The 18630-nt window shown below is 38.9% G+C and overlaps 1 protein-coding gene across 3 annotated transcripts in view; it reads left to right on the top strand.

Annotated features, from left to right (window-relative positions):
• Nucleotides 1-1853: 1853 nt before the first annotated feature.
• The window catches only part of LPIN2 (lipin 2), a 44613-nt gene continuing 27836 nt past the window's right edge, over nt 1854-18630 (top strand). Inside the window, exons 1-3 of one of the 3 annotated variants that reach the window (XM_061356391.1) lie at nt 1854-2031; nt 15247-15447; nt 17107-17202. In XM_061356391.1, the coding sequence (XP_061212375.1) occupies nt 15256-15447; nt 17107-17202 (288 nt within the window). In that variant the 5' untranslated portion in view covers nt 1854-2031; nt 15247-15255. Of the gene's footprint in view, nt 2032-10020; nt 10617-15246; nt 15448-17106; nt 17203-18630 lie in introns of those variants that run through there. The other 2 variants (XM_061356392.1, XM_061356390.1) reach the window with 2 other exon arrangements.

Consider the following 18630-nt stretch of genomic DNA (forward strand, 5'->3'; position numbering starts at 1 on the left):
GGGAAATGATCTATTTGCTGAAGCACAGACTGTGTGCTTGCAACAGACATTATGCTAATGTGGCTATGTAATTATTATTACATTATATTCAAACGAGAGGCCTCTTCAGAAAACTACTGCAGCTGAAACATCATTGTGCTGAAGGGTAGAAAATTGCTTCATTATTCTTTATATCCCAAGGCCTGGAAAGTGTTCCAAAATTGACTGAATTTCTGACACAACATTATCAAAATGGGCAGGTGCGAAATCTGACCTTTCTTTCTCTTTGCATATATATAAAATAGTCACCTTACCCATGTAATCCTGAGCTTGTGTCTTCTTCCACAAACAGCTTCCTTTAAAAAGCTAGCCTGCAAGCTATGCAGGGATAGATTTCTTTTAGTTCTGTGCTGAAAGGGATTTATGTTATTTGCAAATAAGCAAAGTAACCGACCATAATATTTTACGCAGCTTTGTCCCAGGAGGTACAGACAAATAGAAAGATCTCATCTCTGTGTAGGGCTCATACAAAAGATTATAAAGGATATTTTTATAGATACATGGACTATAATAATTCACTTTGTCTATACGCCACTCTGCCAGCTAGCACATCTTTCTGTCAATTGCAGTGGATATGCTGTTAACTAGCCCAATTTCTTATGTGACAATTATATAAAACCTATGCAACAGCCCAAAATGGCTCTAACAACCACTGGGGCAAAGCCAGTTCTTAGCAAAACTCTTGTAAACAGATTGACAGATGACAAAGTAATTGGTAGACAGATAGAAGTCCAGTAAAATAAAGAAGTAACATGGATAGGGACAAACAATTCACCTTTGTGAAACCTAAACTCTATTTCCTATTATGCTACTTCTCTGCCTCCTTTCTTATACGGCAAGATTTTTGTGAGAATATTCTCCTGTTTCAGTACATATGTCTCAACATAATCCAGGGCCCCTGGGCAATAGTGTGACTCAAGCAAATAATAAAGCTAGCTTCAGTGAGCACCGGCATGAATCACAGAACCAATGGGCAAGGAAGCTGCTTAATTGAAATGCACACCCGGCTGCTGGACACATTCTGATTTTGCAACGCTACGGTTTAATAAAAAATATAAAAATAATAAAACCCAGAGTTTTCCAGTCCCCTCAAGGTACTCCGATAACTTTCAACAGGATGTTGAACAGTGACAGATGTATAAACCGGCAAGAACGCTGCTGCTTCTTAAACATCCTCGTCACGAGGTATTAATTCCGAGACACAGCTCAGACTGCGGCTATAAATAGCTGCAGAGTGCACTCCACCGTGGGCCGCCTCACCCCGCGTCTGGCGGAACGGGCTGGTGCTCGCGGTAGGTACCCAAGATGTGCGGCTCCATGACCGAATCGAGCTTGCGACACCCAAGAAGGCCGAACAGGGGAATCGCAGGGGAAGGCGAAGAAGGGGGGGGGGGGGGGAATGGAGGGAGCGAACTAGGCCACCCGCACGCGGCTGTGGATGGCTGCCTCAGTAAGGCCGCGATCACTACTGTCTCCGCTCTTCCGTCCCCCTTCTCCGGTTAAAACGACCGCGGCCGCCTCCTGCCCCACCCGGCGCGAGTTACGCGGGGCAGGCACAGGGTACGGCAGCGGCTACGTGCGCCCTTGCGCGGCCCCTGCGGGGAGACAAGCCGGGACCGCGCCCCCTTCCACCGCCGCCCTCCCAGCGCACGCACTGCAGGCCGCTCGCGTCCTGCGTCTCCCCGAAGGTCACGTGGCGCCCGGGGCGAGGCGGGACCGCGCCGCTGAGGTGGCGCGCGCTTGCCACCGCCGCGGCGGCGCGCCAACCTCCCCCCCCTTCCCCGCCGCAACCCGCCGGCGGCGGCGCGCGCTCTCGCGGACGTGCAGGCGGTGCACCAACGGCCGCCGCTTGGCGCAGTTCGCATCCAGCCGCCCAGCGCGGCTCTCCTGTGCCCGCCATCCCCACGTCTGGTCCCGGGCTGTTCTCTTCCCCCCGCCGTCCGTCCGTCTGTCCGCCCACCCGTGCTCGGCTGACGCCGGGCCCCGCTCAAGGTAAGCGAGAAGGGGCAGTCAATTCGGCTGGGGAGGGGGAGCGCACGGTGTCTGGCTGTGTGAGGGAGAAGCGGGCTGGGTAGGGGGGTCACACTCTCGGCCACGCCGTACGGCTGCAGGGGAAGGTGGGTGGCGGAGAGCCTGGCCCGGCCTCGCTCCGCTCTCCGGAGAGGGCTCTGAGCAGGCACCGTTGAGCCCCCCACGGCCGCCTTGACCGTCGCTCGGAAGCGGAGCCGGCTGGCCTGCCCGGCGCCAGTGCTTGCGCTACCAGCCGCTGCCCTGGGATCCAGTGTGCGGGATGGGGTGAGGAAGGGGGAAGGAGAGCCATCCCCTCCCGTCCCCTGACTGCTGGGTGCGCGGGCTAGACCGGGAGTGGGGGTCTGCGGTGTGCCTGTGCCCGTGCGGGCTGTGCCTGGGCAGCGCGGGGTGGCCGCCGGCGCTGCCTGCCAGCCTTGCGGTGACAGGAGGGCGGTGTACCGTTTTGAAACGTCTGTTTTACTGGCTCTGCCTGGCGGTGCGACTCTCAAATGTTAAAAATCGCGATACGTGCCCTGCTGCCCGGGCTAGCGCCTTCCGTCTGCGGATATACATTGCTTGAACTCGGGCTGCTAACTTGCGTACCTGCGGGGCAATCCGCCTTTGTTTTTTCTGTTTATCCTCGCTGGTGCGTGGAGTATGAAGTGCTCATCAGTGGAAATACGCTGGGCGTTTTTTGTGTGTGTATTCGAGTTTTTCTCAAGTGCACGTCTGAATTTGTGTGAGCTGCATGGTTCCTCTCGTTACCCAGTGGTTACGGAGTACATGTAGAAGACATCAGGGTTTTTTAATAGATGAAGACAATATGCCGTTTAAACGTCTGCATTTCCATTCAACAAAATGTGATAAATATGCCTGGGTTTTGTATGTGCACATCGTTTGAGGAGGTTTTTTTTTTTCTTACCCCAAGCAAAATTCCATTGTGGCCACAAGAATTTGTTAGCCATAGTATATTTGCAGTATATGGCTATACTGCATAGCTATACTACATAGTATATGGCTATAAACAGTACATTTGTTAGTATGTGGTATTATTTAGGATATTGTCAGAGATGATGACTGCAGATGATCCACATACAGGATACAGAGATGATCCTACAGAACTCAGTTGTTTGGTTGTTGGTTTTCTTTGGTTGGTTGGTTTGGAGGTTTTATACTTTATAATAGCATTTCTCAGGACAATTTTGGATACTGAGTTCTCAACGTTTGCAAAATATTGAAAAAAGGAAAATGTGTAGCATTATGCACATTGTAAGGATATACAGATATTCATTAGTCACAATGAAAAACTGCAAGTCACAGATTGCTTTCTTTGTATTACTGCAGGCTTGTCACTCAGTAGGTACCTAACCATGCTAGGCCACTAGCTCCAGCCAGGACCATGAGTTGTGCCTTCTCTCCTAACTCTAGTTTCTTTGCATCCCAGAACATACAGAAATGTAAACAACTTCATCCCTTACAGAAAACAAGGAAAATCTCTTTATTTGAATAGAGTAAGAGAATGACTGTGAGGTGCTTTCTAAAAACATATTGCTATTATATGGTAGAATATTAAACTGACGAGCTAAAGTTAAAAAAATTCTCAATGAACTCAGGATTCAGGAACTTTGAGTTATATGCTTTATTATCTGATACTGTTATTTACAGTAGGAATAACTAGATAGTGTTGCAATGCTTTCATAAGCAATTACAGTGTTTACTTTTAAGCTTATAGCATAACTTCAGTTAAGCATATAAAAATTTTGGGGATTTTTAATGGCCTGTAAAAGAGGTGGTATATGAACCGTATGTAATATTTTGCCTCATTACAAAACTAAGTTTAGTTCTTCATTATTATAACTCGGAAGACGTATGTGTGAAATGTGCCAGTTCCACAGTTCAGAGAACTTTTTGTCCTTTTCTCCCTACTTCCAGCATGTAAAGTCTTGATCAGTTATGGGGAAATACAAACTCACTTGACTATAAACTCCTTATATATCTGGAGGTCCAGAATAGCTGTTTTTTGCACAGCATGTTTCATGCCTTGGTCTCTGCCCCAGAGAACTTGCAATCTAGATCAGGTAAAGCTGAAAGAATTTTGTTCACAGCCACACTGGGAGCTTCTGTCAAAGCTAGATGTTAAATCAGGCACATTTGTTTCTCTCTTCCTGGAAGTAACTGTTCACTTGGCTGATACTCACAGCTTTTTCCTTTCTCAGTCTTGCATCTTAAGTGCAAGGTCACAAAATACAGGAAAACCCAGTTCTTCAAAGTTTGTGTGTAATCATAGAGTATCTGTGCTGAAATAGAAAGCTACTTTTTTTTTTTTTTAATAGCTTTGCCTTGTGTATAAAGTACTTATTCATCATTGTTTATTTAATGAATTGCAAGTAAGTTGTATGTACATGGCTGAAATGGTATGAAAGGACACCTTCGGGTATGAGATTCAGTGCTGCATGTTACATATATCCACAGTGAAAAAACTTTCAGGCTCATACAAAACAGTGAGTGATATGTTTGTGATCAAATTCAAGTCTAAGGTATATGCATTAGATGTCTTCATCCCATACTGCACAAATACTGAGAACATAACATAGTAGCATACTGTATCCCAATGATTTTTCCATCTGGCAGTGCTGATGCGAGTATTTTCTTTATGAACCTTTGATCTTACTGAAGTTGCATTTTAAGGTTCTACAGTAACCCAAAAATGTCAGCTCTGTAGATACCTCACTGTTATATAGGTAAGCAGAGATTTTAATTTTTTAATTGTAAATAAAATTATCCACTTCAAGTGCAATAAAAATATTGCTGCTTTTGCAAAGAATGTTTCGCTTAAAAATGAGCATTTTATTCTGCATAGCTGCTATCTCAATCTTACTACAGACTCTGTTATGTAGTAACAGTAGTGTTTACATTTCAGTTTGTGCAGGCAGGCTGATTTAATATGAAACTGTCATGACAAGTCAAGCCAGACTCTGAGGACAGAGCTTAAGCACATTCTTGGGGGATTTTTTTTTTTTTTATAGAATTTTTTTTCTTGTCTCTATTTCAAGGGCATTTCCAAGTAAAGGATGCTAGCTTCCCCTTCCCAGTTAAGGATTTAATTGTTACCAGTTTCTTTCAGCTTTGCAGTCCTGTAATTTGATATTAACCACCAGAATTTGTCCTGAGTCACTCTTTTCCCCCAAATTAGGGAACACTTCCTCATTCTGCTTTCTGTACTGAGTGAAAAGACAGGACTTTTAGTGTAGGAACTGGTCCATTTCTTTATCCAAAGTGCTTAAGTTCTGTATCAAAAACATAAATATGCAGAGTAATAATGTAAAAGCCTCCAGTGTGCCAGGTGATGTTTTTGTGTTGGTCTGCATGGCTGAAGGCAGCACATGCTAAGCCAGTCTTAGGCCATGGCTTTAGGTTTACTTGCCTTTTTTTAGACTGAACAACTGTCTCCTCAGGAAATGTACTACTTCTGGTTTGATGGTTATGAAGGGCCCTTTAAAGGAAATATTTAAAGGATTCTTTGCAAGATTCTTTCAAAGAAGTGCTTCTAATAATGAACTGTACCTGAGATTCCATTAGAAATCAAAGTAGCTGTCTGTTGCGTGGCTGACAATAACATTTAGTTTGTGACGTGAACTGAAATACAGCGATTAAAACAAGTAGAAATTACGTGATGGTGACTTAGAGCTGCTCATTCCACAAAGCAAAAGTGTGCATATTAACACAAACAAGAAATTTGCGGGGCTACTTTACAGGTTTGTCATGTCACATATAGGTAGTACAGATGTGCTATGGTGTGCTGGGGTTGAACAAATAGATCCTTCAGACAGATGTGTTCTCCATGTTCATTAAAACTCAATAATGCAGGTAGATTTGTGTTTGGTGAATGAGTAAGCATATGCTGCTTTGCTCAGCTATATCTAATTTTCCCTTTCCCAGCATCTCATGCTATAAATACCTTTGTGTGGGAATTCTGTAAGACTGGCACTTGTACCCAATTTTCTAATAAAAAGGCCAAGTCTTATACGCAAGTTAAATTTACGGATGTTCTTCTACCTTGGTATATGTTTATCAGTTCGACAGTAAGGACAGTCTACAAAGTAACAGAAGGTTTCTTCTTGATATACACTATATTTAGAACTTAGGGGATATTCCATGTATCTATTTCTCAGAATAACTATATTTCTGTTCTTGTCAACCTGAAGATACGAACTAGTTTCAGATCATATATTCTTATATTCATGTCTACATTCTAAAAATAACCAAATTATACACCAGTAGGAGATCCAAGATGCATTTCATGGTTAAATACATTACTGTGTTCCTTTTCTTTGACTTCTAAATCGTGGATAGTTATCAGAAAATATAAATACACCTGGGGCAGATCAGTGCCTGGAATAAAACTTTTTAAATGGAGAAAATAGAAAGAAAAGGAATTGCTTATTAGGGAAATGCTTAGTGCTTTCTAGAAACATACAGGAAAAACTTCATCTACTTTCTCTTATCTTGTGTAAAAATGAGATAGATGGAATGTCTATTCAGAAGCTGTGGTTTCTGTGGTATGTGTCTAGAAATAAATTCAACCAAGGATGTTGTGTGGCAGTAGAAAAGTCTGTCTGCCTGGAAATAGATATGTGAAGTGTGTCAGGCACTTGTGTGGGATATGCCCATGCAGATTCCAAAGTGCTGGGCTTTTGGATTAGCCAGTTACTTCGTTTAAGTGCCTTGAAAGAAGTTAAGGTCTTAATACACATGGAATTTTGCGTGCATGTAACCAAACTTTTTGATCGAACTGGTCATTTTAACAGTAAAATTCACTTTATGGACTCTTAAAGTATTCTTTGTTCTTGCTGAAGTTCCATTGCAATCAGAAAAAAAAAAAAAGATGACTTAAAAATACATGTATTAAAAAAAAAAAAGAAAAGCTTAGATTAATAGAAGGAAAGATGCCATAATACCAGAATCAGATGAGTCATCGGAAACCATGTAACTGTTGACCCATTACAAAAGGGCCAAGTCCAAATAAACTGCGAATGTCTTGTCTTGCTATCTCTTCTACCCCCACCCTTGGAGATTAAAAAACCTACTTGAGCTGCCCTGAAAAAATATCCTAATTTGAAGGGCTTCTGACTCCCATCTGATAGGAGATCTTGAAAGCATTGAATACACCATCTTGCATTGTAGGTGGAGAACTAGACATCTGATTTTATACTTTTTGCACCATAAGTTTAGTGGGCAATGAACTGTTTTTGTATCACTGGTGTACTCTAGCATCTATTAACTCCTTGGATTCTTGTACTTGTGATAGAGTTTTTTAATTGTTTTTAGGGTTTTGACAGCCTGGAGTTGCAGGTAAAAGCAGGTAACTGCCTTTTAGTCTTTTTCAGCATTTTTGAGCAGAACTTGATTTTTAGTTGCACAGAACTTTACTGAAATGGAAATTTTCATTCCAGTTTCATCCAAGCTACCTTCAGCCTTTATATGGAAAATTTTAGCAAGTATATTAACTGTTTTGTTTTTTTTTTGTTGGAAGCAAAGCTTGGTGGTATGTTTCCACTCTATTAGAGGAAAAGCTCTAGCTATTTTCTCATAGGAGAATTCTTGTGCTCCTTTCAGAAGGGATCTGAGGCCCAAATGATTTTAATTCAGTATGGCTTCCATCATTTATGTCTGAATTTATTCTATTTTGGCAAAGTTACTAGCCTTTGGATCAGGTTTAAAAGTCTATATTGAGAATGGATGGACTTTTGCAGTTAGAAGTAACAGGTGCTGTATTGACTGTATTTTACCACAAGCTGGAACCAGCAGAGCTTCATTTCCAGTTTCTGTAAGCAGATGCTTCAGACCAGGGCTAGGATAGAGAACTTGGGCACAGGAAGGTGTTTTCAGTCCTAGTCTGATTTTCATAATTTCTATAGGAGAATTAGTAATTTTTCCGCTTTGTTTGCACCCAATAGGAAAAGTGTAAAAAAAGTGCATGAAACTGTGATGGAATTTAGGAATCAGGAGTTGAGGCCTGGGGAGAAGAGACCTTTTCTAATGTTAGGCTGGGGTGGGAGACTGAGAACTGTGGTGCTTAAGTCATAGCTGATGAGTAAAATCATTTGGGGCAGGCTGGGGTGAAGGAAACATAGGGGACATGAACAAATGTTGCCCCATACTTGCTGAATCTATGATATATGTTAATTAGAGAAGGGTTTGTCTTATTCATTCTAATCCCCTAGCCTGAGTTTTCCATTGCATGGCTGAAAAAAGGAATACTGTATCTCTGGGATGCTGTAAAACTGAATGATTGCAATCAAATACATTATGAAGGTTACTATAGAGAAGTAGCACTTAAAATGGTATCATACTTCTCACCAGGGATTTTGACTGAGCAATGCTATAAGATGTGTAGATCCGCAAAGAGCAGAGAGAAAAAAAGAACCTAGGATGCTGACTGATCTTTCTTAGCAGTGTTAACTTGCATGAAGCTAGTGAAAAAACTCGTATGTGCTTTCTAAGGCTAAACCACACTAAAATTTACTCACACCAAAGACCTGATTAAGGTTGCATGAAAAACATTGCTTCTAATATTTCCATATTCGGCCACTTGCTTTTCAAAACTAAAGCTAATTTTCTTGTGTAAATTGTAAGCAAATTATGTAGAACTGAAACTTATTCAGATGGAATTATGTTTTATTTACTTTACTAATTTTGAGAAATAAAAGACAAGGAGGCTTAGTAAATGTGCAAAGCTTATTACCTGGCTTAATTTTACCTTACTGCAGTGACTGCAGTTTTATCTGTATTATAGAAAGTCTGTCTTCTGAAATGCTTTAAGAAGCTTTGAAGAAAATAATATCAATCTGAAATACTAAAATAGAATATATAAAACATTGTACACAAAAAACCCAACACACAAACCAGTGAATATAAAGCTAAGTAAAAAGTGTTCAAAAAGAAGCACTGTCTTGCAAAGCTGGCTTCCATTCTGCTCATACCTGTGTGGTTTTTACCATATATTAACGGAACACTCATGATAAAGTAATGATGAACAAGCAGAGAGTATGTCTATTAATTCTTAATACTCTTTGAAAATACCTGTCATGTCTGCTTACAAAGCCAGTAATTTTTCTTGTGAAGAGCTACATTGAACATTCATTGTATAGAAAAGGACCCAGAGGTGGTAGCAGCTTGTGCAGCCTTACTTGCAGGTGTAGCAGTCCCAACACTCAATTTAGGAGTGTGTCCTCAAGACTGGTTTAGTTTTGGTCTTGAGTGTAGTTCTTTAGTTATTTTGGAAACCTACATTTGGCTGCAGCCAGTAATGTGTTTCCTCGTCTTTGCATCAGAGCCTAATACATAAATGTACAAAACTTAGAGGAGAATAGTATAAATGTAGTAGTAGGATCCTAAATTATTTTTTAGGTTGGAATTCAAGCAGCATTCCTCCAGCATCTTCTGTACCAGACATAAAGTAACACCTTAAGGGTGGGGAGGAGATGCTTGGGTTTAAGGTAATGAGAATGTGTCTACATTGAGGGAATATTAATGGTCTTTTTTCACATTCAGGGTAGACTTGTTTCCTTACACTCCTGCACTCCCTCAGTTATTGCAGCTATTCACAATACTATTTTGAAAAGTAACGACATACCAGAATTCCTCAGATTGAAAATTGATTCTTGTTCTCAGTCATGGAGCTAGGTACACAATAAGCATGTATGGGTTGTCCACACATCCGAATTCTACTGCTTTATCAATTCAGTTTAAAGAAAGCAGGAAAACTCAGGAAAAAATAGTTTTGTGTGGTTTAATGTAAGCTTGGCACCAGGTCAGTTTTCTCTTTACTGTTGTAATGCAATTTCAGAAAGGGGGAAAAATAGCCCATAAATACTAGACCCTGAAACGTCATCAAATTTGTCCCATAAAGTGTGAATAGCTAGCCCAGTGAAGCGATTAGAGGAGGGAGCAGGCACATGGAGTGCCAGCAAGCATTCTTCAATTAGGGGTGCTGCAGGCTGAACTAGGACTTTGAATGCTGCTACAGGTGCTAGAGTTGCAACAGTGGGCAAAAAGTCTCCAAGTGAGCTAATGTAGACTTTGCTTAAGAATCATTAACTAAATCCCTGTTTCTTTCCATGGGAGCTCTAGCTAAAGTCACGTGACTTGGTGTAAAACAAGATCATTACCTATCAGTGCAAACATATGGCAAGTGTGGCCGTATTATTGCTTATCTCCAAGAGTGCAAGGGGGCTGTGACATTTCAAGCAAAGCCTATTGGTGAGGGAGTTTCTGTGTGAGCTTTCTTAAAGAAGTGCTTCCTTTTTAATCTTAATACTGCATGGGAAAATATACCAAACACTTTTCTCTGAGACTAGAAGATTTACATAATTCTTCTGCTTCAATGGAAAGAGAAGAAATACTGGTACAGCGTTTTGTTATGGCTGTAAGATTTGTATTTATCTGTACTGTGGAAAGTTAGTTTCCCTTCTTCTGAGATGCATTTCTCAGAAAAGGATGTTTTTGAAGATGACTTTAGTAGAAGAGTTGTTGCTGCCCATGAAAGAGTTCCTTCTGGAATCTTGGTGAGTTTGACAGATTTATTGTTAAGTACGGTTATATAATTCGCTATCGCATAGTTAAAATGCGTAAAAATTGACAGTCTATATCAAATAGCGTGTGCAAGACTTTAATTAGGCATTCAAAAGACTTACTTTGTTTCCCGTTTTTGTTCTCTAAGTGCTCTGTGCAGTACCAGGAGCAATCCTAAACCCAAATTAAAATCTTTACTTAGGAGCAAAGGTTTTTTTTCCTGTTTTTGCCAAGTAGACCTGATGGTATAGTTGTCCTGTTTCACATAGTTATTCCACTCCTCCACCTTTTTAGGGTATGAAATATAGACTAGTAAAATGCTTGCTAAAGATTTTCACTGGTTAAGGAAAGCTCCCCACTCGTAAATACATATATAAATGCAAATATAGGCAAGATGAGATAAATTGAGGGAAACCATTGCTATGCATGCTTTTTTTTATTCCATGTAATCCCTTGAAATAAATGCAATGTATTTACTGTTTACATCATGTGGTATTAGACTATCTTTTAATCTTCTAAATGTATGTCAAAATAAATGGGATGAACATCTACCCTCTTACAAGCTAAGATCTACCTTTAAATAACTTTTTCTTGCAGTGATAGTTAAAATTCGTGCTATCTGAAGGTGTGTGCCTTCAGAGCAATCTGACAGCTTGTCTTTGAGTAACCTGCACTGTTTTTCTGTTGTTGTATTGGGTATTTATAATGTTCGTGTTCATAGGGGTCCACCTGTACAAAAGGTGTTAGTTTTAAGAACAAAAACTGTAGCTTACTGTTACTAAAGCAGTACTCTAAATGCACAGAAAACACAAATTTGTGGACAGACTTTGGTTATATCTTGCATATGGATATTACTGAATAACATAAAAAATCATTCAAGAAAATGTGTTGGGTTTGTAGCAGCCAAAATAACATGTTTGTTAATAGTACATAGATATAAGTCCTGTTGACAAAACGTCCTGCTCAGGTTATGTTAACGTAAACATTTCCTGGTGATAAGCTTTGAAAATTTGGCTATCATGTAGAACATGTTAGATGCTTAATCTGAGTTATATTACTATTTGATTGTTATTTCTGAGGGCCATTCTATTAGTCATTGCTGTAACATGAGGAAGTCAACCAGCATATGCAGGCTTAAATTTTGTTTAACTGATTTGAGTATTTTATAGATAAAGGCACATTATTTTATGTTTAGTTCTTAAACTTCTGCCGTAGATATTTTATTTTCTTATTTTGTATTTACTTTTATGCTCTCTCTCAAAAGGAAAGAAAAGAGGCAGTTTCAGTTTCTGACTTCTGCAGTGTAATGGCTTCTTGCCAGAAAAAAATCTTTTTTTTGTGATATAGGACAGAGAGATTCTTCCCCCCATTCCAATTACCTTGGCAGTATTAACATATTCAGCTATAAGAATTTTTGCAAACTAGCTAGTATATTAGGTATTGATAGGCTCTTAATTTGCTATCCTAGAAGAATAGTAGTGAGCTATATTAGCTTTAGCAGAGTTCTGGAATTTGACTGCTTCAAGTAATATATATACTTTGGATAGCAAAATAAATAAAACCTAAAGTAAACCTAAAGCTAAATGGTATTGTGAAATATTGATGCATTGTCCTTTCTTAACTTGTCTTGTCCATCACTTGAGTTTCAGAACTGGAAATTGGCATGCCTTTTAGGTTCTTCTAGTAGGTTGTAAGGGCATACTGCTCTTTTTCTCTGCTTTCAGGACAGTGTTATTTAATGAATGCTTACTAAGCATGAAATAGTGTTATTGAGGAAATATTTGGTCTTACTGGTTATTCTGTGATCAGGCTATGTCTGTTGTATTTGTGAGAATTAACACAATAACATTTTACTCTGTCCTCTCTATAGCTTTATAATCAGGTTCACTATTGCTCACCAGAAGTTTTCCAACAGTGTACAATAAAACTTAGAGCAGTTCCTCTCTCCCCCATTTTAAAATCTCCTAGCTGCAATTCTATTGACATTTGAGATAAATTCAACATCTCATGTTTTTCAGGTATGTAGTGACACTTCATTTCTATTAGATCATTTGCTTACCACAGTTTGACCCTTCTTAAATAACATGTTTATCTTTCAAACTGAACCCTTATGTTAAAAGTTGAACTACAACCTGATAAGCAATAATGTACACTACTTTCTGATCTACAATTTTGTTTGCTTACAATATACAAAACAGTGTTTGTATTAAGACTTGGGTCATAAAAAGCTACTTTCCTTATAGACAGTGTTTTTAATAGTAGGTTCAATCATTCATAACTTTTTCACACAAAAGAGGTTATTCTGTTTATGTATGTTTTGTGGCCGTCTGGTGAGCTACAGAAATGTAACTGAGATCTGTAAGAGAACTTTTGCTACACAAAAGCAAGAATATATGAAAAATAGGTGAATGTTTCAGTCTTGTAAGGTTTTTTTGTGATTTGTCTGTGCCCAAGATAGGGTCTGTTAGTATGTATGTGAGGGAAAAGTAGATTATTCATCAGATGAACTCAATTAGCAGTTGTAAAATTCTGATTTTTAATTAAATTCTTATTTTAATTGAATTCCTTGCTAATGTCCACTTCTCAAGTCCTAAAATGAAATCTATGAATAGACACTCTATTAAGGACTGTATTACTGATTATGAAAGCATTTCTTTTTAACCAATTCAGTCTCCTTGGTGACGTGAAATCAACTTTTCTTAGTAAGCCAATACCATAGACTCCTCTTGGAAGCAGCCAAGGTATAGCCATGAATGATAATGCCTGTGTTAGAGAATTTGTCTTAGGATTGGAACTAAAGATGATTGTCACTGCAGGAGAAGACTAATTGCTTAAACAGTACAGCAGAGACGTTACTAGCTTTCTGTCTTGGGTTACAGTTCCATGAGATGCAGCGAATGCCTCACTTGTCAAAAGGAAAGATGCTTGGTTCCCTACTCCAGCCTTTTTTTTCCCTAGCTTTCTGGTGCTGCCATGTGCCTCGTGACTGATGTTTGTCATGTTCTTCTCTGAGCTAATCTAAGTTACTAACCCACCGAAATAACAATAACAAATAGGTAGACTTTTGCCAGGGAGCTAAAATCAGCTCATTAAGAGGGTCAGGTGAGGAAAGGTTGAAGTGAGACTTCCCCTTATTCACCCAGCTATGTATCTTATTCACTCAAGGGTGTGCTATTATTTTATTAGCAAGCAATCAATTTTATAGTTATCCATGAAACTACTAGAGATGAAACTGAATTTTATTAATCACTAACATTGTTAGGGACTCCATTCTGCTAATCTTACTAGTCACTCAGTGACAGGCTGTTCTGTCTTCATCAGCCATGTTGTACAAAAGCCGCAGAAGAAAATTCTCTACCATGTTACCTAACATAGTAATTCTGTGGGTAATTTCCAAACAGTTTTACATCTCTATTGGAAAACTCCCATCTTCTTTTTTGAGTCTTCTAAAGAGAAAGGATTATTTTTTCTTTTTTCTTTCAAAAAATCTAAATATGATTAGGTACTGTAAGTTAGGCCTCAGAAGCCTGAGATGAAGAAAAATAACTTCCATAGCTGCTCTTAAGTCTGTGGAAGCAGTTTTGAATCTCCTGCATGCTTAAAACTATATTGGTACTGTTAGATGCTACAAAAGTAGCTTCCTTTTGAATGAATGCAGTATACCCTGTGTTACAGTAAAGAAGGCTCTGAAGTCTCAGAACAGAAGTAATTAATGATCTAGATAATGAAAGCAGTGTCAGGAGGAAAAGCTCTTGTAGTGCAATATTGTTTTGTTTAGAGGTATTAAGAACTCTAAACCTTGTTCAGGGGCTAATAAAATTAGATTAGGAAATAGACAAAGAAACTCACTGCACTTTTTTTTTTTTTTTTTTTTTACTTTTAGGAATATTATCCCCAACTAGAATTTCTACAGTTTGAGCCCTGTTATGTGTTGCTTTTTTGAAGTGGCTCTTTGATCTTCCAAATAATACCCTTAGCTACAGAGGCAAGTAATTGCGTGGATATATTTGAAATGAGCTTGTAGCAGTCTTTTGGATGGGAGGCAGGAGACAGCAGAATGAGAAGGGATTGCACTTAGGTTTCCATTAGAACAGTTTCCTCCCCTCTTTCTATTAAAGCTTAGATGTTCTGAGAAATCTTTGGACTTCATTGGTTATTGGCAGTCATATTTCATGTTGTATTCTTAGTCTGAAAGATTTGCAGTCATTCAAAATTCATTTGTTCAATTAAGTATTTTTAATGGAGTAGGCAGAATGTTTGATAAGCGATTCTGTGGGGGTTTTTGTTTGACTATAGCATAATCTTCTTCCTGCATACATCTTCCTTTCCTTGTATTCTGTTCTCAGCTCCTTCCTCCCATCTAGTAAGATCACTTCACCTAGACTACATGTTATTTTTCAATTTTCTGATGTCTGGAGTATGAACAACCACAAAAAAAAACTGTAAAAAGATTTGTTTTCTCTTGATTGAAACTTTGAGAAACCTATAGAAAGTGGGTGGTGGGTAAGAGAATTCTTTACGCTTAAAATAATGTGTTGCATGAGTGTGTAAACTTGACATAAAATTGATTTTAAAAGCTTTTATTAAGTTTATTTACTTTTTTGTCCCCTTCTTCTCTCTTAGTCTCAGACTATGAACTACGTAGGACAACTTGCAGGACAAGTGCTGGTTACTGTGAAGGAGCTGTACAAAGGTATTAATCAGGCCACCCTTTCAGGATGCATTGATGTCATTGTGGTCCGGCAACAGGATGGTACATTCCAGTGTTCTCCTTTTCATGTCCGATTTGGGAAGCTTGGTGTACTGCGTTCTAAAGAAAAAGTGGTAAGTTCAGAAAGCGAGCCAAGCCAAAGTTTTGGATACCAATGCATTCCTTTATTTCCGCCCCCCCTTTCCTTCTTTCCCCAGCCCCCCCATACCCAGTTAGCAGGCTAATTTAGTACAGAGCAGTTTCTCATACATGATGTATATAGTGATAGTTTTGGAATATAAAACAGAACTTCCTGTGGTAATCTAAGGACTCTGCAAAAAAAATACTGTGAAAGAAAAGCTTTGACAACTCTTGAGCTATGCAAAAAGCATAGTACAAACATAGAGACTTCACTGTCTTAAAATGTTTACATTGCTATTTATTTAAGTATGTTGGGAAAGAAATGCTTAGTGCCAATTAACTGATCCCTGATGTTGCAAGCAACTCTTTGGAATGTCTGGAGGACAACTAGAGCATATCTTAAGGGTTGGTGACCTATCATAAACATTGCTCCTTTCCAGCTCTGCTCAAGGCTGATATGCAGTAGAAAATGCAGCTATTAATATCCACAAGCATTCCTGTGTGGGCATGTTTGAAAGCGAACCTGGTACATATCCCTGTCCAGTCAGTCTGAGACTGGAGCACTACCTGACCAGGTTGTCCCGCCATCCCCTTTCCATAGGCTTTAGTAATCATGCTTAGGGAGTGAGTTGGATTGGATTGTAAATATGACAGAAAAACGGACCTATTGTGGGGAGGCGACTTTATGTTACTGTCAGTAGGGAGTACTGTACATGACAGTATTGCCTGTGGGTGTGCTACCCAAAGATGGATTGATTTAAACAGGTAATAAATCCTCAGGATTATATGTGGCTTTTCACAGAAGTGACAGGACACTTCAGGAAACTACCCCCATCTTTATATCTCGGTTGTAAAAGGAGACTAAAGTGCAACTAAAAGAGTGGTTATGTCAGAGCCTGCTTTTGTTTACGGTCCATACTGAGAGCTACATGCGCTAAACTTTTAAGTTTGTCATAATAACACAGGCTAGCAGCAGTTTTGGGTTTGTTTTGTTTTTTTTAATTTTGACTTCCCACTTGCTAGTGTTTTTCTTAATGAGCATGCTGATAACAGTTTAAGTACTTCTTCATGAGAATAAAAACCTTCTTCCTCTGGTGAAAAAGGTATGGTTGCTGAAGGGTTGTGGTCCTATGGTGTATCCCCCTAAATTTACCAGCAGGAAGATAACTGGGTTAACTGAGTTGCAGAAATAATTGTGGCAAATCTCTCCCCTCGAAACAAACCCTGCCTCCAGCAGAATTCTGGTTTCTCATCTTAAACTTTTGGTATTCAGTATTCATATTCATACCAGGCCTCAGTTCAGGTTGAGCTTTAAGTATGTGAACACGAACAGTCTCAGTCATTCTTCCCAGAAATAAAGACTAGATGAATGATTATTATTTGTGTTTTAGCTCTCCAGATTAGTTGAACAGGATTCAGTCTTCAGATTTATTTTTTCTTACAGGAGTTAAGCTGTCTGCTTAGGGGCATGATGTATTTTGCAGATTAAGAAAATAAAGACAATTATGATAACAGACTTCTTTCAAAAATCAGAGGAAGGAGAAAGAGGCATGATTATACAGTGGAAAAAGTTTATTCTGAGATAAGTGGGCCATAAGGTCAGTGCTTTCCCTTATGATGAATTATTTGCATTAAATTGTCTTCTTCCACAGATTGACATAGAAATTAATGGTGATGCTGTTGATCTTCATATGAAACTGGGTGACAATGGAGAAGCTTTCTTTGTACAAGAAACTGAGGAAGAAAATGTAAGTGCTTTGTGCTTCATGATGGCTACAATGCAATATGAACAGAGGAATGTATTAATTATTAATATAGTGTTGCTAATATTGTAACTTTTATGAAAACTAGATTTTCTGTGACTGACTCTTAACATCACTTTCATATGCTGCAAGATGCTTGGTGCCTTGTACAATTCTGCTACCAATGGTAACAAAGTAACTATTTTTATTTTTTTAAGAGCTTTTTTTGAAAGATCTGTTGAATTTTATTTTTTACTTTGTAGTAAATTTGTTCTCATTGACTGCGATTGTACAGATTGCAGTGCCTTATAATAGTATTTGCCTTAGGTTCTTATAGCTTGTGCTACTGATTGCTGTACTAATAAAAGTTGTCTATTTTGGCATATTTTTAATTTGTCTTATTTTTAGCACAGTTTCCAAAAATTTTATATATGAAATCTTCTTCAATACCTTCTTCAATTTGAAAATTCTTCTTGTATTATAGTACAGCAATTAAATTCCCAAGAACCTATTGCAGCTGGAGGCCCCTGAAAAACAGAAATAACAGTTCATTTTCACTCTGATTTCTTAAGGGTATGGGACCTATGAAATCACAATATTTGTTGGTTCTGAGCTTTGGTTTTAACAACTTTTTTATCTATTGACATAGTTCAGCAAGACAGAAGGAAAGAAATACTAAATACAGAGTTACAAACAGTTTAATGAAAACAGTCAGTTAGAGGAAAGAAGAAAAAACTTTGTCTCAGTGAAGTAAAAGATGAAGTGCCAGCTTCCTGTTGTTACTAGGAATCGGAGTCCTTCAAGAAAATGAACTCGATCCACTTTTTAGTTGAGGGTGCTACTTGTTTACTGTGAAGGATTGGTGGAAGCTCACGTTGAAAGGAGTTAAATATAATTTAAGGTGGAAGGTGAAAATAAGCATTAAGACTCTAAATGATAACTTAGGATAAGGATTCATAACATTTAAGAGAAAGGAAGATTGGGTTCTGTTTTAGCATACATCATGATTAAAATCAAAACTGAAAGCAGTGTCAGCCATTGAGTCTTAAGACTTTCAGAAAGAAGAGTGATAAACACCTTTGTCCCCAGTGTGATGTTTTAAAGGAACTATTGCACTTGCTTAGTGTATTTTAATTCGTAACAAGAGTGTATAATGTTATCTGGAGATCTTGTAGTTCATGCCAAAACTAGTTAGCTACAAAGTAGAGGACTGAGTTGTATTTGGTGCTTCTAGACATTTTTTTTTCCCTCAGTATTTCTGGTACTGATCTGTGTGTCCTCATGGTCACCTCTTGAAGCTCTGCTTAAGGTATAAATGTTAAAGCTGTCACTAGTTCCTAACTGCTTCAGAAAAGTGCTTTCAAGTGGTCAGTCTTTGCGGTTTTCACATCTTGCCAACATTCAGAACACCACATGCCCCAATTCATGCAAATT

The sequence above is a fragment of the Neopsephotus bourkii genome, unplaced genomic scaffold, assembly GCF_033783945.1.
Source record: "Neopsephotus bourkii isolate Nb327-2 ecotype Australia unplaced genomic scaffold, CSIRO-AGI_Nbou_v1 NB_846, whole genome shotgun sequence".
Lineage (NCBI taxonomy): Eukaryota > Metazoa > Chordata > Aves > Psittaciformes > Psittacidae > Neopsephotus > Neopsephotus bourkii.